Source organism: Borostomias antarcticus (assembly GCF_949987555.1).
Source record: "Borostomias antarcticus genome assembly, chromosome: 5".
In the NCBI taxonomy this organism is placed as follows: Eukaryota; Metazoa; Chordata; class Actinopteri; order Stomiiformes; family Stomiidae; genus Borostomias; species Borostomias antarcticus.
The window spans coordinates 7129612-7148712 of record NC_140238.1 but is presented as its reverse complement, the minus strand read 5'-3'; the positions used below and the strand labels follow the sequence as shown (position 1 = coordinate 7148712).

General features: G+C 52.7%; 1 protein-coding gene across 1 annotated transcript; it reads left to right on the top strand.

Annotated features, from left to right (window-relative positions):
• Positions 1–77: 77 nt before the first annotated feature.
• ubr1 (ubiquitin protein ligase E3 component n-recognin 1) lies at positions 78–19101 on the top strand. Its single transcript, XM_084438831.1, has 47 exons — positions 78–128; positions 696–955; positions 1265–1343; positions 1646–1756; positions 3121–3248; positions 3402–3540; positions 3998–4060; positions 4171–4297; positions 4472–4579; positions 6284–6372; positions 6464–6562; positions 6986–7140; positions 7248–7347; positions 7716–7844; positions 7983–8163; positions 8350–8411; positions 8626–8736; positions 8846–8911; positions 9025–9126; positions 9535–9598; positions 9710–9834; positions 9937–9989; positions 10077–10179; positions 10347–10395; positions 10524–10678; positions 11112–11211; positions 11353–11456; positions 11657–11737; positions 11859–12040; positions 12412–12623; positions 12707–12803; positions 12975–13127; positions 13344–13444; positions 13574–13670; positions 13770–13918; positions 14092–14147; positions 14261–14357; positions 14702–14769; positions 14862–15009; positions 15125–15212; positions 15358–15494; positions 15597–15705; positions 16028–16084; positions 16209–16286; positions 16508–16678; positions 17468–17569; positions 17872–19101. Exons 1-47 carry the CDS (start codon positions 84–86, stop codon positions 18011–18013), a joined length of 5232 nt encoding a protein of 1743 aa, XP_084294957.1. The 5' UTR covers positions 78–83; the 3' UTR covers positions 18014–19101.

The following is a 19101-nucleotide window of genomic DNA, read 5'->3' as shown; positions in this document are numbered from 1 at the left end:
AGTTTAGGGGCGAGGACCGTCGCAAAAAGGCATCGCTCACGCCACAATATTTCCCTAGTAACAGTCTTTACGGCATAAGGAATATGGCGGAAGGTGAAAAATCCTTAAACGGGCTAGAGCTCAGCAAGGTATGTTATCCTTGATGTACGTTGGACAAGCGTGGTGTATCACACATGGTATATTTTGAGTAGCTTATATGCGACATGTTTACATGTGATATTTGAAAGGTATAACGATAGTTCCCATAACAATCGATTCGGGTTCTGCCTGCGCACCCCAATGCTAACCAGCTAGGACTGTTGAAAACTAGCTAAGTGGCTAGCTAACGTTAGCTAGATGGTTATGTTTTGAGTATGTCTGGGAATGTGTTATTCCTGGCCTTTTCGGATCAAGTCGAATTTTTCACTGCACATATCGAACGAGCAACTATATGTATTCATAAAGCAAGCTGCGGTCCTGTCGGATTGCGTGAGTTACAGCGTTTTATTCCAAGATAGCTCCTGATAGCACGTACGTTATTTAATGCACACAAAGCCACTGGCAACACAGTTAAAGCGTTAAGACTGATTTTACACTTTGACTCTCATTACGACAAGTGGCTGTCAATTTAGCTGCCTCGGGTAAAGAGAGATGACTCCTTGGCAGCGTAATAATACAGTAAGTGTCACACTCTCCCCCTCCCGGGTGTCCTGCAGAGATGGAGGGATGCTGCGGACAGCGGGGCAGAGCTCCTCCGCTACCTTGCGGAGCAGGTGCCGCTGATCTACTGCTTGGAGTTGGAGTCCAATCCCCAGGAGGAGGAGGAGCTGGTGCAGAGCCGCCTTCTAGAGCCCCTGGAGTACTTTCTGTTTGGCGAGGACCCCAGGGTCGGCTTGGAGAAGCTCAAGCAGGGCAGCACCTCCTCCCAGCTCTGCGGACGTGTCTTCAAAGAGGGAGAGACAGTCTACTCCTGCAGGTAGAGGGCCACGGATGCATCCAAGATTCCTGATCATTCAGAGTTAAAGTAAAATCTAAATGCAGATATAGAAGAGATCATCGTGCTTCTCTCCTCAGTGATTTAATTTGTGAACTTGATCACCTCGACTCACACGACAACACCTGTGAATTAGGGCTAAGTGGCTATAGTGAATAATTCATAGGTGAACTTTGTCTCAGGTGTGTGAGTGTGACTGTATGCTAGTGTGTGTGTAGGTGTAGGCTTGAAGGTTTTTTCACCCATCTGTTGACATGTGGATGATCAAATGACCAACGGGCCTGTTTGCAGGGACTGTGCGATAGACCCCACATGTGTGCTTTGCATGGACTGCTTCCAGGACAGCGTGCACAAGGGCCATCGTTACAAAGTAGGTTCTAAACTAATCTTCCTTTTATCACAATGTCATTCATAAATTTGTTGTCAGATTAGATATAGTTAATAATTTTAGATTAGTTAATAATGTTCCTCAGTCTCTGCTGTAAAGTTCCCATCTATTGCTGTCCCTCAGTAATGTGTGTGTGTCTGTGTGTGTGTCTGTGTGTGTGTGTGTGTGTGTGTGTCTGTCTGTGTGTGTCTGTCTGTGTGTGTCTGTGTCTGTGTGTGTGTGTGTGTGTGTGTGTGTGTGTGTCTGCGTGTGTGTGTGCGTGTGTGTGTGTGTGTGTTTTCCAGATGCATGCTTCATCAGGCGGGGGTTTCTGTGACTGCGGTGACCTGGAGGCCTGGAAGACCGGTCCCTGCTGCTCCAAACACGACTCAGGGGCTGCCGCTGCCATGGAAACGGTGCGTTACACAATATCTGGAAAGGGGGTGATGGGGGGGGGGGGGGCGGTCATGTTTTCTTTTCCACTCAATGTCAGTGAACTCCTGAATACATCTTGTCCTGCCTAAATCTGGATAATGCTCTGTTGGCCAGCCCTGTGGCTCCGGAAACAAGCATGTGTCTGGGAAAATGACACTTAGCTGACCTGCGTCACTGAATGAATTAGAGCTGGAATGAGGAAAGGGGGTGGAGGGTGGATACACGGAGGACAACAAGCCTCGGGATGAGAACGGGGATGTTGTGTCCGTGGTCCACATCTTTCATTATGTGGAGTCATGGCTTTGTCGTTCATCTCATTTGACTGGAGTTTGCTTGCGGTTTACTATATCGAGGTAGTAGGGCGGATTCACAGTCATTTGCTTTGACAGTAGTTATTGAACAAAATTCAGCTCTAATGTTATAACCGGTTACACAGGACCAAACGGTGCAACAGTGTAGACAGACAACAGAGCCTTGTATGCCTCCCAGGTGTCGGCTGTCATTGCTTTTCTCAGCGTGCGACGATCACTGGACTTTTCCTCTGATAAGATCAGACCCAGGTTCCTTGAACAAACACGGCTGGCCCCTGCGCCTGCGGTTAATCGTCTGTTTCCCTAAACAGCAGGTGCTTGTGCTAAAGGCTGCGGGTCTGACAGGGGGCCCAGCGCTGGCCTGTGTGCTGCTTCCTGGCGTCCTGTCTGCGTCTGTAACAGTGGCACCTCCCAAGACGACGGCCGGAAACACGACATCTCTCAGACGAGCGAGGGCCGAGACCCTAATGCTCTGTGATAGATTCCAGACCCTATTCTGACAAGGTTGTGCGAGGTGGTAATAAACATCCACGCGGTGTGTGTATGTTTTGCCCATGTGTCAGATGTTGAACGCTTGTCTAAATTCCCATGTTGCTGCGTTTGGCTTTGTGTCCTCAAGGCATGGTGATTGACTCTGTAGGATGTCAGTTGTGGTCTTATATGGTGAAATTGTTTGCCTTATTCTTGATGGAGCTATTACTGAAAACAGTATGTGGTTTAACTTTAAAATCAAGAGTGTCCATTTAGAGCTGAAGTAGTAGGTAGTTAGTGGGGCTATTGTAATAACATTTACAGTATCTGATGATCTTGAACGCTGGCCAAGTTATACATTGTTTATACACGTACTGTATTGTTTATACAGTACGTGTCCTGGAAGCATTTTCGACCCAATCTCCACTCTCATCTTTTGTCTTAATCATGTGAGAAAATACGCTTCCATTCGTCTTGTGAGACGGCTGTGTAATTAACGTGTTCTTTTCACAGACGTTACTGATTATAGCGTAATAGCTGATTACGGCGTGTAATTCCCCCAGGAGGAGTGCGTGCTGGAGCCGGGTCTGCGCGAGCGCGCTCAGAAGCTGTTCCAGGTGCTGCTGCGCTACGCCACAGACCTGCTGGTCTGGGAGGAGAACGGCGAGCTGTCAGCAGAGCTGCAGCCCAGGTACCGCCGCCACGCACCGGCAGCCCCCGTACCCGTGGCCCCCGTACCCGCAGCTAACGCCAGCGGTTCAGTCCGGTATCGTAGATCCCAACGGGTTTGATTACAGCCATGTTTTACGACTGTCTGTCTGTCTGACTGTGTCCCATTGTACAGGGTGAAGGAGAACACGTATTACTGCGTGCTGTACAATGACGAGCACCACTCCTACGACCACGTGATCTACACCCTGCAGCGCTCGGTTCATTGCGACCAAACAGAGGCCCAGACACACACAGCCCTCATCGATAAAGAGGTACTTTCTGTGTTCTGTCATCAGTCATTAGTTAGGTATAAAAATACAAACAAATGCTATCCTCCTGTAATGATCAGTGCACTGTATATTAACAATTACTTTACAATATTCTCCTTACTATGGTGTATTTCAATTTTTTTTCAGTTTTTTATTTATTTCCGCTATTATGGATATTAAAAATAACATATACCTGCAGAAAAAAGTATTAAATGTGTTACCAGTGCCTGATACAAATGTTTCTACCCAAAACTATTTTGAATTGCCTTTCTGCGCAAATGCATCCAGGTCACAGAGGTTTTAAAATATGCTAAAACAAGCTACTCATGTATTACACCTGTTACATGGTGCTACTAACAAATACACAGAAATTATGGCACTCTAATGTAGAGGTACAGGTGGCGAGATGATGTCGGTATGATATATGGACTTGAAACTGACAATGATCGTCTGAACGCAGGGGCGCCGGGCAGTGAAGCGAGGGACCCTCCATTCTTGCCAGCAAGCCAGAGATCTCATCAGGGTAAACCTCAACCACATCCTTTATGAATGCAATGGGTCATCATCACCATGTCAGCGTTTCCTGGTTCAAGTCCCAGAGGGCAGCTCTCTGAACCCTGCTTTGCGTTGCAGTCCAACTCGGAGCACATCTCCCTGCAGCCCCTGCGCGTGGAGATCCTCCACTCGGCCGTCATGGCCCACCAGAGCTTCGCCTTGCGTCTGGGGACCTGGTTCCAGCAGATCGTTGGCTCAGACTCCGGTATGGCAGCTGCGTCCACCATTCACTGATACAAAAATCTACACCTGTAATCTGCTTCCTGGACATCTCAGATTTAGTCTTGCAATCATGTGAAATCGTATGCCCTAAACCGAAGTTGAGTTGAAGGTGATAGTCCAGTTATGTGTTCTGATCTGGTCGTGTTGTGTTTGTCAGGGGGTTTTAGGCAGGTGTTCTGCCAGGTAGCTCTGGAGCCCAGCGGAGAGGGGGACCGGCCCAGCCTCATCAGCCAGCTCATGCTGCATGACTCCATGCTCTACAAAGGCAAGTTGTCCGGGCGGGTCCATGTCTGACGGAGTAGTAGTAAAAAAAAAAAAAGTAGTAAAAATGAGAGTCCACAATCTCAGCTGTAGTCAATTCAAGTCAATCAGGCTGTCGGCTCAGTCAAGTCAAGTTGTGTGTAAATTCAAGTCATATCAATAATGTTAACCGTCATGTCTAAGAAACGTCTGAGCACCAAAACAAACCGTCTCGGCCCACTCCAAGCTGGCTCAGGTCCGTCCAGCCAGTCAGGGGATGCACTGAACAGTCTGGTGGCAGCTAGTAGGAAGGACCTACAGACGCGCTCTATAGAGCACCTTGGCAGAATCAGTCTGCCGCCGAAGGTGCTCCTCTGTCTGACCAGAGTGTCATGAAGAGGGTGGGAGACATTGTCCATGATGGCCCTCCGTTCGACCAGCATTCTTCCTTCTGTAACTACTGCCACTAAGACTTGAGTCTCTGAGTCCAGTCTTCCCCCTAGGATTTTTTTCGAGGGGGGGTGGTAGGCCCCCCGAAACTACTACTGTTATCACGGGGCGTGCCTGTCATGGATACATGGTGTCAACAGTGTTGTCATAGACGTAAGGTGTTTGTTAGATATCCATGTTTTTTTATATCGGTGCATTTCTCTTCACTGAGCTGAGATGAAATGAGTGCTTACGTAATTAAACATTAACAATATTTACAACAAATAAAAACATATTACTAGAAAAAAATACATTTCCTGCAGAAAATGCACGTGAATGCTAAATCGCAAAAGCATTGCTGAAAATGCATAGCCTAAATGGGAAAAATTTGAACCAACTTGAATACATATTTAGTTCACAACTCATATCCCAGCTAATGTTGGCCTACTTACTGTAATTACTAACATCAGAAGACATACACTATACTGTGGTTTACTTATGTAGCTAGCTACAGCAACAGAAAATATTTTCATTTCATGATCTCTCCCAGTCAGAAAATGTCCGTTAGCCGCGATCTAAAAGTCCGCTATTTTAGACTTTTTTAGTCTTTCAGGAGGGGGGGGGACAATACTGTGTGAGGCTCCAGTGTTGCTGACCAGTCTGACACACAGTCCTGAAGTCTCACATACTGTGGTCTACCAGTAAAGTAGACCGTAATCCAGTTCACCAGGGGGGCGTCCACATGCATCGACCATCAACATGCTTTCCAAGATTGGTGTTGAAGGCACTTGAGAATGAGGAAAAAGGAGAAAACGCACACCGTGGTCTTGGAGAAGTGCCGGTAACGGCTGAAATATACTGTAAAAAGAAATGAAACCGCACACTCAAGCTCTCGATGCTGGGTGATTTGATCAATCAGACGTTTCGGCCTAGTGGCCTTTGTCAAAGTCTTCTGGTCCTTTGCCTTAAAAGTCCTCTTTTGCTTGTTCAGTAGGGCTTTCACTTTACTAGTAATCCAGGGCTTGTTATTGGGGAAACAGCGCACCCTCTTGGTTGGTATGGTATTATTCTCCAGTCCAGCGATAGACCAGATAGACCAGAGCAGAGCACCATGACAACATCATATTGTAGTGAATAGGAAGAACACGCATGTGGACCCCCCCCTTGGATGAAAATGAGGCCGAACCAGGGTCTTGCCACCGATTTGAACTTGCCGCCATTCAGATTCAAAGTTGTCCACCCAAAAATGGGGTGTAATATTAGCTAAGATCTTCCTCTTCCTTTTCCTTAATTCCTACAGGAGGTCGCAAGATAGTCCATGAGTTGATTTTCTGTAGCTTACTGATGGAGACGGAGTACAAGAGGCTTTTCGCAATAGAGTTCACCAAGGTACGAATCTCAGAAATTCCCTCTTTGTCTTTTGTGCTGTCAGTGCTGTTTCTAACCCAGAAACCCTCTCTCCTCTGCGTCCTGACCTCAGCACTATAAACAGCTCCAGAAGGACTTCATCAGTGATGACCATGAGAGAAGTATATCCATCACAGCTCTGTCTGTGCAGATCTTCACCGTACCCACACTGGTAAGGGTTTCTCTCTCTCTCAGACAGATGACTTAAAGCCATGAGGAACAAACAATCCTTACTTAAATTTAAAGACTACTATTGTTGTGTTGTGTATTGTAATTATATATATATATATATCAAAACATTTATTGACCAAATAAGGATACATACATACATACATACATACATACATACATACATACATACATACATACATACATACGCACATACGCCTACATGCATCTCTCTCTCTCTCTCTCTCTCTCTCTCTCTCTCTCTCTCTCTCTCTCTCTCTCTCTCTCTCTCTCTCTCTCTCTCTCTCTCTCTCTCTCTCTATATATATATATATAGACAGACCCTGTTCTGCCCATGTATTCCAGCCTGTACTGACTACCATGTGGTGACCAGTTGAAAGCGTGAACCTTGTGTCCGTGCGTCCAGGCCAGGCATCTGATCGAGGAGGGGAACGTGATCAAGGTGATCGTCGACACGCTGATGGAGATGCTCTGCGAACACCTGGACGCCAACCTCCGCTTCCACTTCCAGGGCTACAACTCCGACAAGTTCTTCCGCATCCAGATCTTCCACGATCTCAGGTGAGGAGGGCGACGGCCAGTGACGCCCCTTCAAGAAGACTCCCCTTATGCCTGCTACTGTAGCTGGTGCTCAGCCCACATGGTCGTGTCCCCCCTCCCTCTCCCAGGTACATTCTGATCAGCAAGCCTTCGGTGTGGACCGAGCTGCTGAGGACCCAGTTCCTGGAGGGCTTCCGCGTCTTCCTGGGGCTCCTCAGCTGCATGCAGGTACCGTCCCCCGTCGGAAGGACAGACTCATGTATTCAGATTCTGATTTGTCACAATGTATAAGGTACAGTGTATGGTGAAATATTGCTGCCGTCTCCGTTATGAGCTATACAAATAAAGGTACAGGTTATGTTTATGTGTTATGTACATGCTATTAATATAGATATAAATAACCTGTGTGGGGGGTGGTACTGGCTGTACAAATAAAGGCATGGGTGTATTATGTAATCCCATGGGTGAGATATCTGTTGTATGCATTATAATGTTTGTGATATACACTAGATATGTACACAGTAATGTAATGCAGTTGCCTGTAAATATGACTTGAGGCCTTAGATGTCTGCTTAACCCAGCGTTGCTCTGGTCAGGGTATGGAGGAGGTCAAGCGTCAGTTTGGTCAGCACATCGAGGTGGAGCCGGAGTGGGAGGCCGGCTTCTCCATCCAGATCCAGCTGCGACACATCCTGGCCATGTTCCAGGACTGGTGCTCGTCCGACGTGAGTCCCTCGAGACCCCACCGGCCGGCCACAGAACCCCGATGCGCACGGCGTCCCCCCTTGTCTTCCGCCGCCGCGTCTGTCCGTCCCTGACCGCGTGTCTGTGTGTTCGTCTGCCCCCCCCCCCCCCCCCCCCAGGGTACGGTGCTGCTCCAGGCCTTCAAGGAGTGCCACAAGGCGCTGATGCGCTGCAGCAACCAGCCCTTCGGCAGCGAGCCCACAGACTACTACATGTGCAAGCACATCCTCAACATCCACCCTTACAAGGTGTCCCAGGAGCCAGTCAGCATCTACCTGCCCATCACCAGGCTGCTCGCTGGTGAGGAAGGAGGAGAGCTCCTCTGTCCCCCTGTCTGCCTCTGCTCTGCTCAATGCACTGTGGACTGTGGAATGTGGCTCGTTTTTTTCGATAGGATCTCGTTGTACCTTTTTGTTCCTGTGTGTGTGTTACTCTGTACATGCGTCGTTTGTAAAACCTCTAATAGCACTTCCTGCTCGTCTCCAGGGCTGTACGTGAACCTGTGCAGGACCGGCGCAGTCAAACGCCTCCACGAGTACGTCAAGCCCGTAAGTGATATCGGACATGATCTTATCGAGGCGTATTGTTCACCGTACGATTGAGTTCCAAATGTGCTTAGTGATGGAGTCAGTCGGAGCTGAGTTACTGAGTCAGTAAGGTCGTTGTATTGCCAGCTGGCATGCCGGCTAGCCGGTTGGTCGGTCGGTCAGTCGGTTGGTCGGTCGGTCGGTCAGTCGGTCAGTCGTGTTGTCTGTGTTTCAGGAGAGCTGTGACTTCACCCAGTTCGCCGAGCAGCCTCTGCGCTGCGTGGTGCTGGCCGCCCAGGTCTCTGCCGAGATGTGGCGCCGGAACGGCCTCTCGCTGGTCAGCCAGGTGAGAGACATCCGGTGATGTTAGAGGTGCTGCCGTCATCTGACCGAGCTTCAGGATTAGTGACACCTATTGGTTTGAGGGGACTGACGGATTGTGATGTTGTTTCCAGGTTTATTACTACCAGGATGTGAAATGCAGGGATGAGATGTTTGATAAGGACATCGTCATGCTACAGGTTAGTTTCCATCAAGAGGAGATGTTTGATAAGGACTCTTAACGCAGTGCACTTCAGGTCTTGTTGGTTTACTAACAAATAGAAATTGACCCGTCTTCTCAAATGTTTCCCAGATTGCTGCTTCCAAAATGGACCCCAACCACTTTCTCATGCTGATCTTGCTGAAATTTGAGCTCTTTGACGTTTTTAATGGAAGTACCTCAAGCAAGGACCAAGTAAGAAAAATCCACACCTACCTGTTGATAGGAAATGATTCTGCGGTACTATAGTTGGTATATAATGTTAAATTATTCTGTGTTACTATAGTTGATATAATGGTAGACTCATAAGTCAGTAAGTCAGTTTCTAAACGCTGCGCTCCACTAGAGACTGAAGACATTTGTCCACTCCAGTTTGTTTGGAGCACAACATTTCCGGTAAGGCGGGCCCTTCACCCTATTGGAGATGTAGGCAGTGGTGCTGATTGGTAGTGTCAGTTTTCGGCGCTGTTCTAGCAACGATTTTCAATGGAGATGTCTCCAGACTTTTGGAGGCGGTGTCTGGTATCATGAGACTAGTATAGCGGTAAATCATTCTATGGTACTATAATTGGTATAATGGTAAACTCTATTTTATCTGGGTAGGAACTCCTCAAACAGTGGAACCGGTTAACCGAAGAGATGCTCTACCTCCTTATAATCATCATCGGTAAGTGTTCCGAGTCGTATTCTCAATATCGACTCTTGTAAAGAAAATGTCGGTCTTGTCTGTGTCGCTCTTGTATGATATCTCACCCAGAGTGTTTCTGATGTGCCCCAGGGGAGCGATACGTCCCAGGGATCAGTCACGTGACCAAGGAGGACGTGACGATGAGGGACGTGATCCACCTGCTGTGCATCGAGCCCATGGCCCACAGCGGCCTGGTCAACCGCCTGCCGGAGAACGTGAGACGCCGCGCCGTTACAAACCTTCCAGATCCCGGCGCAACGTTAACGAGCCACTCCTGACTGTCCTGTCTCTCTCTCTCTCTCTCTCTCTCTTCACAGGAGAGCCATGAAACCGGCCTGGAAACGGTCATCCCCAAAGTGGCCACTTTCAAGTGAGTGGACAGAGGATCAACACAAGGGTGAGGTCATTAGTGGTCAGAGGAGAATGTACACACTGACCGTTTGACCTCCCTCTCCAGGAAACCTGGCGTCTCCGGACATGGCTTGTATGAAGTGAAAAAGGAATGTCTGGCGGAATTCAACCCGTTCTACTACCACTACTCGAAATCCCAGCACAGCAAGGTAGGAGCGGAGCTGCCCGCACCACTGTCGCGAAACCAAACACTTCAGAAACACGTTTCTTCAGTCGAGAACGATGATCGCTAGAAACAGTCGGCTTCCTGTCATCATTGCTTCTCGTAGTTTTGGCGAGTGGCTCGCGTGCAAACATTCTGTCTCTACCTCTGCAGGCGGAGGACGCCCAGAAGAAGAGGAGGACTCAGGATGGCAGTGATAAAGGTGAGCGTCACCCCCATCGTTTTACACAGCTCTGCTCTATGCAGCCAGTGTGGTTTTCGCCCGTGTCTACTCATGACTCATCAACCCCTGGTGTCCTTCCCCTCGGTGCCTCCTCCCTCCGCGGCCAGCCCTGCGCCCCCCGCTGCCCCCGCCCTTCTGCCCGGCCTTCTCCAGCATCGTGCGTCTGCTTTGCTGCGACGTCCTGGTCCACGTCCTCAGGAGGGTCCTGCAGAGAGCCGCCGAGGACCGCGCCACGCAGTGGACAGAGGCCATGATCCAGAGGGTGAGCCTTCTCCATCAGCAACTCTCTCTCTCTGTCTGTATCTCTCTCTCTCTCTCTCTCTCTCTCTGTCTCTCTCTTTCTCTCTTCTTCTGTCTCTCTCTCTCTCTGTCTCTTTCTCTCCTGTCTCTCTCGCTCCTGTCTCTCTCGCTCGCTCGCTCGCTCTCTCTCTCGCTCGCTCGCTCTCTCTCTCTCTCTCGCTCTCTCTCTCTCTTCTGTCTCTCTCGCTCGCTCGCTCTCTCTCTCTATCACTCTCTCACTCTACTTCTCTGTCTCTGTCCCTGTCCCACACTGTCCTTTTTTGCTCAGCCCCAGCTGTAGTTGACACTGTGTGTGCGTGTGTCTGTGCGTGCGTCTGTCTGTGCGTATGTGTGCGCGTGTATGTGTTTGTGTGTGTCTGTGCGTGTACCTGCCTATGTGCGTGTGTGTGTCTCAGGCCCTGCACCTGATAGGCCAGGCTCTGCTGGAGGAGCAGACCCAGCTGGAGGCCAGCTCCGTGGAGGAGGTCACCTTCGACTTCAGCCTCAAGGCTCGTCGTGAGTGTGCCGACTTCTCAGCGTCGTTTTAACGCTGTCCCTCCGCTCCTAGTTCTGCTCTTCCTTGGAACATGTGGAGAGAGAGCACAGCTTTCATCCTCCATTGCTTCTGAGACGTTTCCTGTCTGGTCTCTCTTTCAGGGATCGGTTCCGAGCACGGCAAGTCTGTGTTCCACCTGCTGTCGAAAGTCAAGGCCCTTCCCTCCCTGGAGGCTCAGAAAGACATGATCAAGTGGACACTGCAGGTGGGTCACGTGACGGAATCTGTCACCTCTCATTTGCATAGATGGTGGGGGGGGCGGGGGGGGGGGTCATCTGTGTGTCACAGCCCCTGCGCCTGATAGGCCAGGCTCTGCTGGAGGAGCAGACTCAGCTGGAGGCCAGCTCACCTTTGACCTCCTCCTCCTCTGTGAACCTCCCCTGTCTCGTTTCCCCTCTCTGGTAGATGTTTGTGGTGGTGAAGTGCCTTAGGGAGAAGTCCAGTCCAGCAGCCTCTGTGAGTGTGGAGACCAGCAGACCGGAGGAGGTAGGGAGAACACGCAGACGACATCCAGAGACGTTATTATTCTAGAGCATTTCCTGTGTGCTGCTCTTTGAGAGAGCCTCACCCCGCCGCGTGTGTGTGTGTGCGTGTGTGATCAACGTAGAACGTCCAGGACAAGGAGAAGGCTGAGCGGAAGCGGAAGGCGGAGGCGGCCAAGCTCCACCGGCAGAAGATCATGGCCCAGATGTCGGCCATGCAGAAGAACTTCATCGAGTCCAACAAGATGCTGTATGACAACATTCTGGAATGTGGGACTCCGGGAGAGCCCATGGAAACAGCTGAGAGGTGAGGAGGGAGAGAGGGAGAGAGGGAGGGAGGGAGGGGGAGAGAGGGAGGGAGGGAGGGAGAGAGAGGGAGGGAGGGAGGGAGGGAGAAAGAGAGAGAGAGAGAGAGAGAGGGAGGGAGAGAGAGAGAGAGAGAGGGAGCTGGAGGGAGGGAGAGAGAGAGGGAGAGAGAGAGGGAGCTCAATTGGCCTCTCGTTTGAAATCGCATTATTATTATTAGGGGGTCATTTTTAGGTATTTCTTCCTGGAATGAGTCTTTCTCTTCAAAAGAATTAGCTCATCATCTAAGTCAGTGGTCCTTTTCGGAGTGCTGTGTCCCTCTGACCATGACATTGCTGCAGTAATGCCGTACGTTCGCCCCCTGTCTGGTAGCTGTGCCATGGAGCTGGGGGAGTCGTGCGTGGCGGTGGGGCCTCACAGAGGGTCCACCCCGGCCGAGAGGGAGGTCCTCACCTGCATCCTGTGCCAGGAGGAGCAGGAGGTCCAGGCCCGCTCCCCGGCCATGGTGCTGACCGCCTGCGTCCAGAGGTCCACGGTGCTGACCCAGTGCCGGGGCAAGACTCTGGCCAACAAGGCAGCAGACGGTCAGTCTCCCATCTCATTGCCGTCTTTCTTGCGGGTTAAGATGATGTGCTCATGCCCTGGGTGTTTCTCTGTGTGCCTCAAGAGACGTCGCCCTACCCCCTCTTCATGCCACCTGACCTGGCGGTGGGGACCCACACTGGCAGCTGCGGACACGTCATGCACGCCACCTGCTGGCAGAAGTGAGTCACTGCAGTCAAACACACGGCTAGCGCGTGCCGTCAAATCGTAGCGGTGTAGAAATCGCCGCCGTTTTTTCGGATCGGCGCCGCGCCATCCCCGGGAGCGCTCGGCGTCTCGGCCCATCGGCGCCGCACTCATGTCCGGCGGCGACTCTCGCCTGTGTGTTCCAGGTACTTCGAGGCGGTCCAGAACACCACGAGGAACCGGCTCCACGCCGAGCTCATCATCGACCTGGAGAACGGGGAGTACCTGTGTCCCCTCTGCAAGTCCCTGTGCAACACCGTGGTCCCCCTCATCCCCCTGGAGGCGCTGACCATCAACTAGTAGGTCCCTCCGGGCGCCGCTCCGACCGGCGGCCGCGCGCCTCCACCACAGAGGCTACTCAAGGGCACTCTATGTCCGCGGGGGTCGCGTATGCGTGACGTCCGACGGCGCTATTTTAGGAAGGAAAACATCTCGAGTCGAACCGGGCGAATTGAAAACAGATGAACCCGAGATGAAGCGAGGCCGGTTGTCTGAACGACTCTGCCTCATTGCAGTGAGAACGCCGAGCTGGTGGGACAGCTGCTGACCCTCCCACGCTGGATCCAGGTCCTCTCCGCCCGAATCAAAGGACTCAAGTTCGTCACTCAGGGAGCTGGTACGGATATATAAATATACACTACTGTATTCAACCCCCCTATGATGTCAATTCCTCAGTTCCCCAGCTCACCCCCCCCCCCCCCCCGGTCACTAGAGTAACTCTGGCCCCTTCTGATGTGCGTTCCAGAGGTCAGCAGTGAGGTCAGCGACGCGGGGGCCTCGGGGCTCTGCGGGGAGGGAGAGCCGGATTTCCGCTCCATCCTCAGCTTCGGAGTGCAAGAGCCGTGAGTGGTCGCTACCCTGAGTCCTTTCCGGATGTTTCTGAGAGACTCGCGTTGGCCTCTGAATGACGGCGAGCGCGGCGCGTGTGCGTGTCTCCGCAGGAGGAAGTACTCGGACAGCATAGCGGAGATGCTGGCGGTGTGCGCCACCACCGTCCACCGGGTGGGGCTGCAGACGGCGCCCAACGAGCTGTGCCCCCGCGTGCCCGTCATGACCTGGAACACCTGTGCCTTCACCATCCAGGCCATCGGTAAGACTGTCCGGATCTCCACTCCACCCCAATACCTGCCGTTTCTCCTCCTCTCCTTCTCATGTTGTCTCTCTCTCGCTCTCTCTCTCTCTCTCTCTCCTTCTCTCTCTCCTTCTCTCTCTGAACCTGGAGTGCTCTCTGCTCATGCCCGTGTGTGTTCTGTCTCCTAACAGAGAACATGCTGCAGGAGGAGGACAAGATGCTGTTTGGCTCTTTACAAAACAGACAGGTGAGATACCATGCGTAGACCCACGGGGAGTCCAAGTCCTCTTTCCGTTAAATTGTGCCGTTGGTCTCGGCAGTAGCCGGTCAGTTGTGAGTGCTGTGTTGTGTTCGTTTCAGCTGGCCGGACTGAAGGCGGTGGTCCAGTTCTCTGCGGCCCAGCGAATCAAGAGCTCGCAGACCGTCGTCCAGAGGCACTTCGCCGGCATGTTAGGAGGTACGTTCGCCTAAACTAAACGCTCTCCAGATAGCTTTATCTGTCCACCACAGTACCCTGGTCAGTCATTGTGAAGATGTCTGTGGTCATAACATTTGTCTCCTCTCTCTCTCTCTCTTTCTCTCCTCTCTCTCTCTCCCTCTCCCTCTCTCTCTCCCCTCTCTCTCTTTCTCTCTCTCCCTCTCCCTCTCCCCTCTCTCACTTCTCTCTCACCTCTCTCTCACCTCTCTCTCTCTCTCTCCCCTCTCTCTCTCTCCCCTCTCTCTCTCTCTCTCTCTCTCTCTCACCCCTCCTTCTCTCTCACACACTCCTCTCTCTCTCTCTGTCTCTCTCTCTCTCTCCAGTCTTACTGCCCGCCATGAGTTCAGAGAGCACTCCCTCTCTCCTGGACGTGGACTTCTTCCATCTCCTGGTGAGCCGCCTGTCGGCCGGCGTCCGTCTCTCCGCCCGTTCGCGCCCCGCCCCTCCCTCCCGTTAACGCTTGTCTCCCTGCGCGCCCAACAGGTGGCGCTGGTGCTGTCAGTTCCCGCTCTCTACCAGGAGGAGGCGGTGGACCTGCAGCCCTCCGCCGTCAGCTCGGCCTACAACCACCTGCACATCCTGCACCTGGTCACCATGGCTCACACGCTGCAGGTCCTGCTCACCTCGCCAGGTAGGACCGCGACCGCACTTCGGTTTTCTTTCGTTTTCGTCAAGGGGTTCACTAAACGAGGGTTCACCATTCGCCTCGTCTTTCTACGTGTGTGTGTGTGTGCGTGCGTGCGCAGATTTCCCGGCGGTGTCGTGTGGGGAGGAGGGTGAGGAGGCGAAGGCGGCGGCGGAGTTGTACGCCGCGGTGTCGCAGATCACCGAGGGGTAAGGGCCACGCCTCTCTCCTCTCAGTGCGCTTCTGTCCGAGACGCAGGTCGCAGTGCTCCTTAGCAGCTAGTGCGGAGAGAAGGGTTGATTGTTTTGTGTGTGTGTGTGTGTGTGCGCGTGTGGGTGTGTGCGTGTGTCCCAGACTGAGGCCTGACGTGTCCAGCAGCGCTGTGGCCGACAGGGTGAGGCGAGGGGTCACTCCCTTCCTGCGCTGCGCCGCCCTCTTCTTCAACTGCCTTACAGGAGTGCCACCTCCAGAGGAGCTCTCCAGTACTGCAGGTAGCGCCCTCAAGGTTCCCACCTGCTCCAGTACGTGTTGAATTCAGGCTTCCGTGAGAGTTTTGTTGAGCCATATATTATGTCTACCTTTCTGTGTTGCAGTTACAACTCAAAGCCAGGTGGAGGCGCTGTGCAGTTATCTGTCTCTGCCCTCCAATTTGTTCCAGCTCTTCCAGGAGCACAGAGCAACTGTATTTCCCTTACTACAGAGGTAGGTTCAGGAAATGCATCATTTAGACAAGGCTACAAGGCATGATCCTACAAGTCCAATGGCGGACTGGCCATCGGGACGTTCGGGACGAATCCCGATGGGCCAGTCGTCAAGTTGGCCGGTGTGGGCCGGCTTGGATGCCCACGAGCACGAATGCCCCCCCCGGCCAAACAAATCGCTCAGACCCCCCCCCCCCCCCCCCCCCCCCCCACTCAACAAATCGGAAAGCCCGTTCAGTGGGCCGACTGGGGCTACGTTGCCCGACCTGAATTGTTTCCCCAGTCCGCCCCTGTACAAGTCATTGCCTTCTTCTGATCCCCAGGTGGTGTGGGAGTCCAGCTGTGACCAAAGCCCTGAAAGGGGAAATCCAGACAATCAGGTGAGCTCACAGTCTCACTCTCCAACCGCCTGATGGATTTCACATGGAGAATTCTCGTATCGTAACTAGTCTCTGCGCGACTCAAAACCGGACCCGATGTGATTGTTCGCCCCCGTGGCTGCAGGTACCCCAGGAGAAGAAACCGCTTAATCGATCTTCCGGAGGATTACAGCGCTCTCCTCAATCAAGCCAGTCACTTTCAGTAAGTGGGCGACACAAAAACCGGCCACACTCATGCGCACCCTGGTCTGGACAAGTGCACTTTGGAGGTTCACTACCCTAAGCCCTCTCTCTCTCTCTCTCTCTCTCTCTCTCTCTTTCTCTCTCTTTCCCTCTCTCTCTCTCTCTCTTTCTTTCCCTCTCTCTCTCTCTTTCTCTCTCTCTTTCCCTCTCTCTCTTTCTCTGTCCTCCGTCCTCGTCCAGGTGTCCCAAGTCCACGGATGACGAGCGGAAGCACCCCACCCTGTGCCTGTTCTGCGGCGCCATGCTGTGCTCCCAGAGCACCTGCTGCAACACGCAGCTGGACGGGGACGACGTGGGCGCCTGCACGGCGCACGCCGCCGCCTGTGGGGCGGGGGTGGGCATGTTCCTCAGGTGGGTGACGAAGCTGGCGGGGCGGGGGTGGGCATGTTCCTCAGGTGGGTGGCAGGACGGGGGTGGGCATGTTCTTCAGGTGGGTGGCAGGACGGGGGTGGGCATGTTCCTCAGGTGGGTGACGAAGCTGGCGGGGCGGGGGTGGGCATGTTCCTCAGGTGGGTGACAAAGCTGGCGGGCGGGGGTGGGCATGTTCCTCAGGTGGGTGGCAGGACGGGGGTAGGCATGTTCCTCAGGTGGGTCACGAAGCTGGCAGGGCGGGGGTGGGCATGTTCCTCAGGTGGGTGGCGGGGCGGGGGTGGGCATGTTCCTCAGGTGGGTGACGAAGCTGGTGAGGCGGGGGTGGGCATGTTCCTCAGGTGGGTGACGAAGCTGGTGAGGCGGGGGTGGGCATGTTCCTCAGGTGGGTGGCGGGGCGGGGGTGGGCATGTTCCTCAGGTGGGTGGCAGGACGGGGGTGGGCATGTTCCTCAGGTGGGTGGCGGGGCGGGGGTGGGGTGGGCATGTTCCTCAGGTGGGTGACGAAGCTGGCAGGGCGGGAGTGGGCATGTTCCTCAGGTGGGTGGCGGGGCAGGGGTGGGCATGTTCCTCAGGTGGGTGGCGGGGCGGGGGTTTGAAATTTTCCTCAGGTGGGTGGCGGGGCATGGGTGGGCATGTTCCTCAGGTGGGTGGCGGGGCGGGGGTGAGCATGTTCCTCAGGTGGGTGGCGGGGCGGGGGTACGGTCACGCCTGGTTGGGTGGGTCTGGTTCAGAGCTCCGACCGTTAACTGTTCTACCCACCCCCCATCAGGATAAGGGAGTGTGAGATCGTACTGATGGCCAGTAAGACGCGAGGGAGCACGTACCCCGCTCCTTACCTTGACGACTACGGCGAGACGGATCCCCAGCTAGGGTAGGCATCTCTCTCTCTCTCTCTCCCTCCCTCCCTCTCTCTCTCCCTTTCTCCCTCGCTCTCCCTCTCTGTCTCCCTCCCTCTCTCTCTCTCTCTCTCTCTCTCTCTCTCTCTCTCTCACCTCAACAGTTACTTAAGATTTTAGACTTTATGTATATTTTCCAAAGCTGACCCTTAGTAGTGTGGTTAGAATCATGTATCACTGACAGACGTGTGTGTGTGTGTGTGCGTGTGTGTGCGTGTGCACGTGTGTGTGTGTGTGCGCGTGCGTGCGCTTGTGTGTTTATCTATGCGTTGTCCAGGAGGGGGAACCCCCTGCACCTGTGTCCCGAGCGCTACAGGAAGCTGCACCACCTGTGGCAGCAGCACTGCATCCTGGAGGAGATCGCCCGCAGCCTGGAGGTGGTCAACGTCATGTTCGCCTTCGAGTGGCAGATGCTGTGAGAGGCGCGCCCGTGCGTGCTGGGCGGGGCCCCCGGGGCGGAGGGTGCCGCCGTATAGCAGGGCCCTGCGGCGTCGCTCCGCCTGATACGCAGCCACACGAGCGCCCACACACTCACACACACACACACACACACACACACACACACACACACACACACACACACACATCCTCGCAGCGAATCGGAGCCTCCCCCGCCCCCTCCCCAGAGCAGCCATTCCCCTCCCCCACAACCCCCGAACGGAGTCCAGACAGCCGGGGCAGAGAGAAGGAGACGACGAGTGGGAGGGCCGAGTGGCCTCATGTCTGCCGCGAGGGAACCTCTGAGTTTTACTCGGAACAACGTTCCCCCGCTCCTCTCCAAAGTCGCTTTTCTTGAAATACAGAAAAAAAGAACGGAACACACCCCGATATGTCTCTGTCATCGTCAGCTCGTGTGTGTGTGGTTAAATCAGATCTCGTCGTGCGATCTGTTTATATTGGCTCTGAAACGTTCCTAAAATGTCGGCCGCGTTTCTCTCTTCACATTATACAGCAGTTACTTGAAATTACATCCAGACTGTTCTCTAAACATGCATGTATATTAATTTATCTTGTTCTCAGTTCTTGTAAAGAATTGGGTGAAAACGGCATATTTACCGTGCTAACTATGAGGAAACCCGATAGGCCAGGCAGATACATGCATCACACACTTCTTTGTCACGTCTTTAATCTTTGAAAGAGGAACTATTTATGGGAACCGCTCAATTCAAAACCGGGATTGTTCTAATCACATTTTGCTGTGGATATTCTATTCAAATTTATTTACAATAGAACACTAATGATGGAGGAGATGCCGCTTCCTACCAGCAACGAGTAGGACAATAAAACACAGAAGTAAAATGCTACTGCAATAGCCTGAGACAATATTGTACATTTTATTGGAGAGAATATACGGCACTAAGATATGATTTAATAATTAAGTGGACCTTTATACATCAATCTTTTCAGGAAGCTGAAGATGTGTGCATATACTGTATGGTTTTATTTGGATTTATTTTCCTCATGTGCTTAACAGTGCTGTATGATAACCAGGCTGTTTAAATAAAGA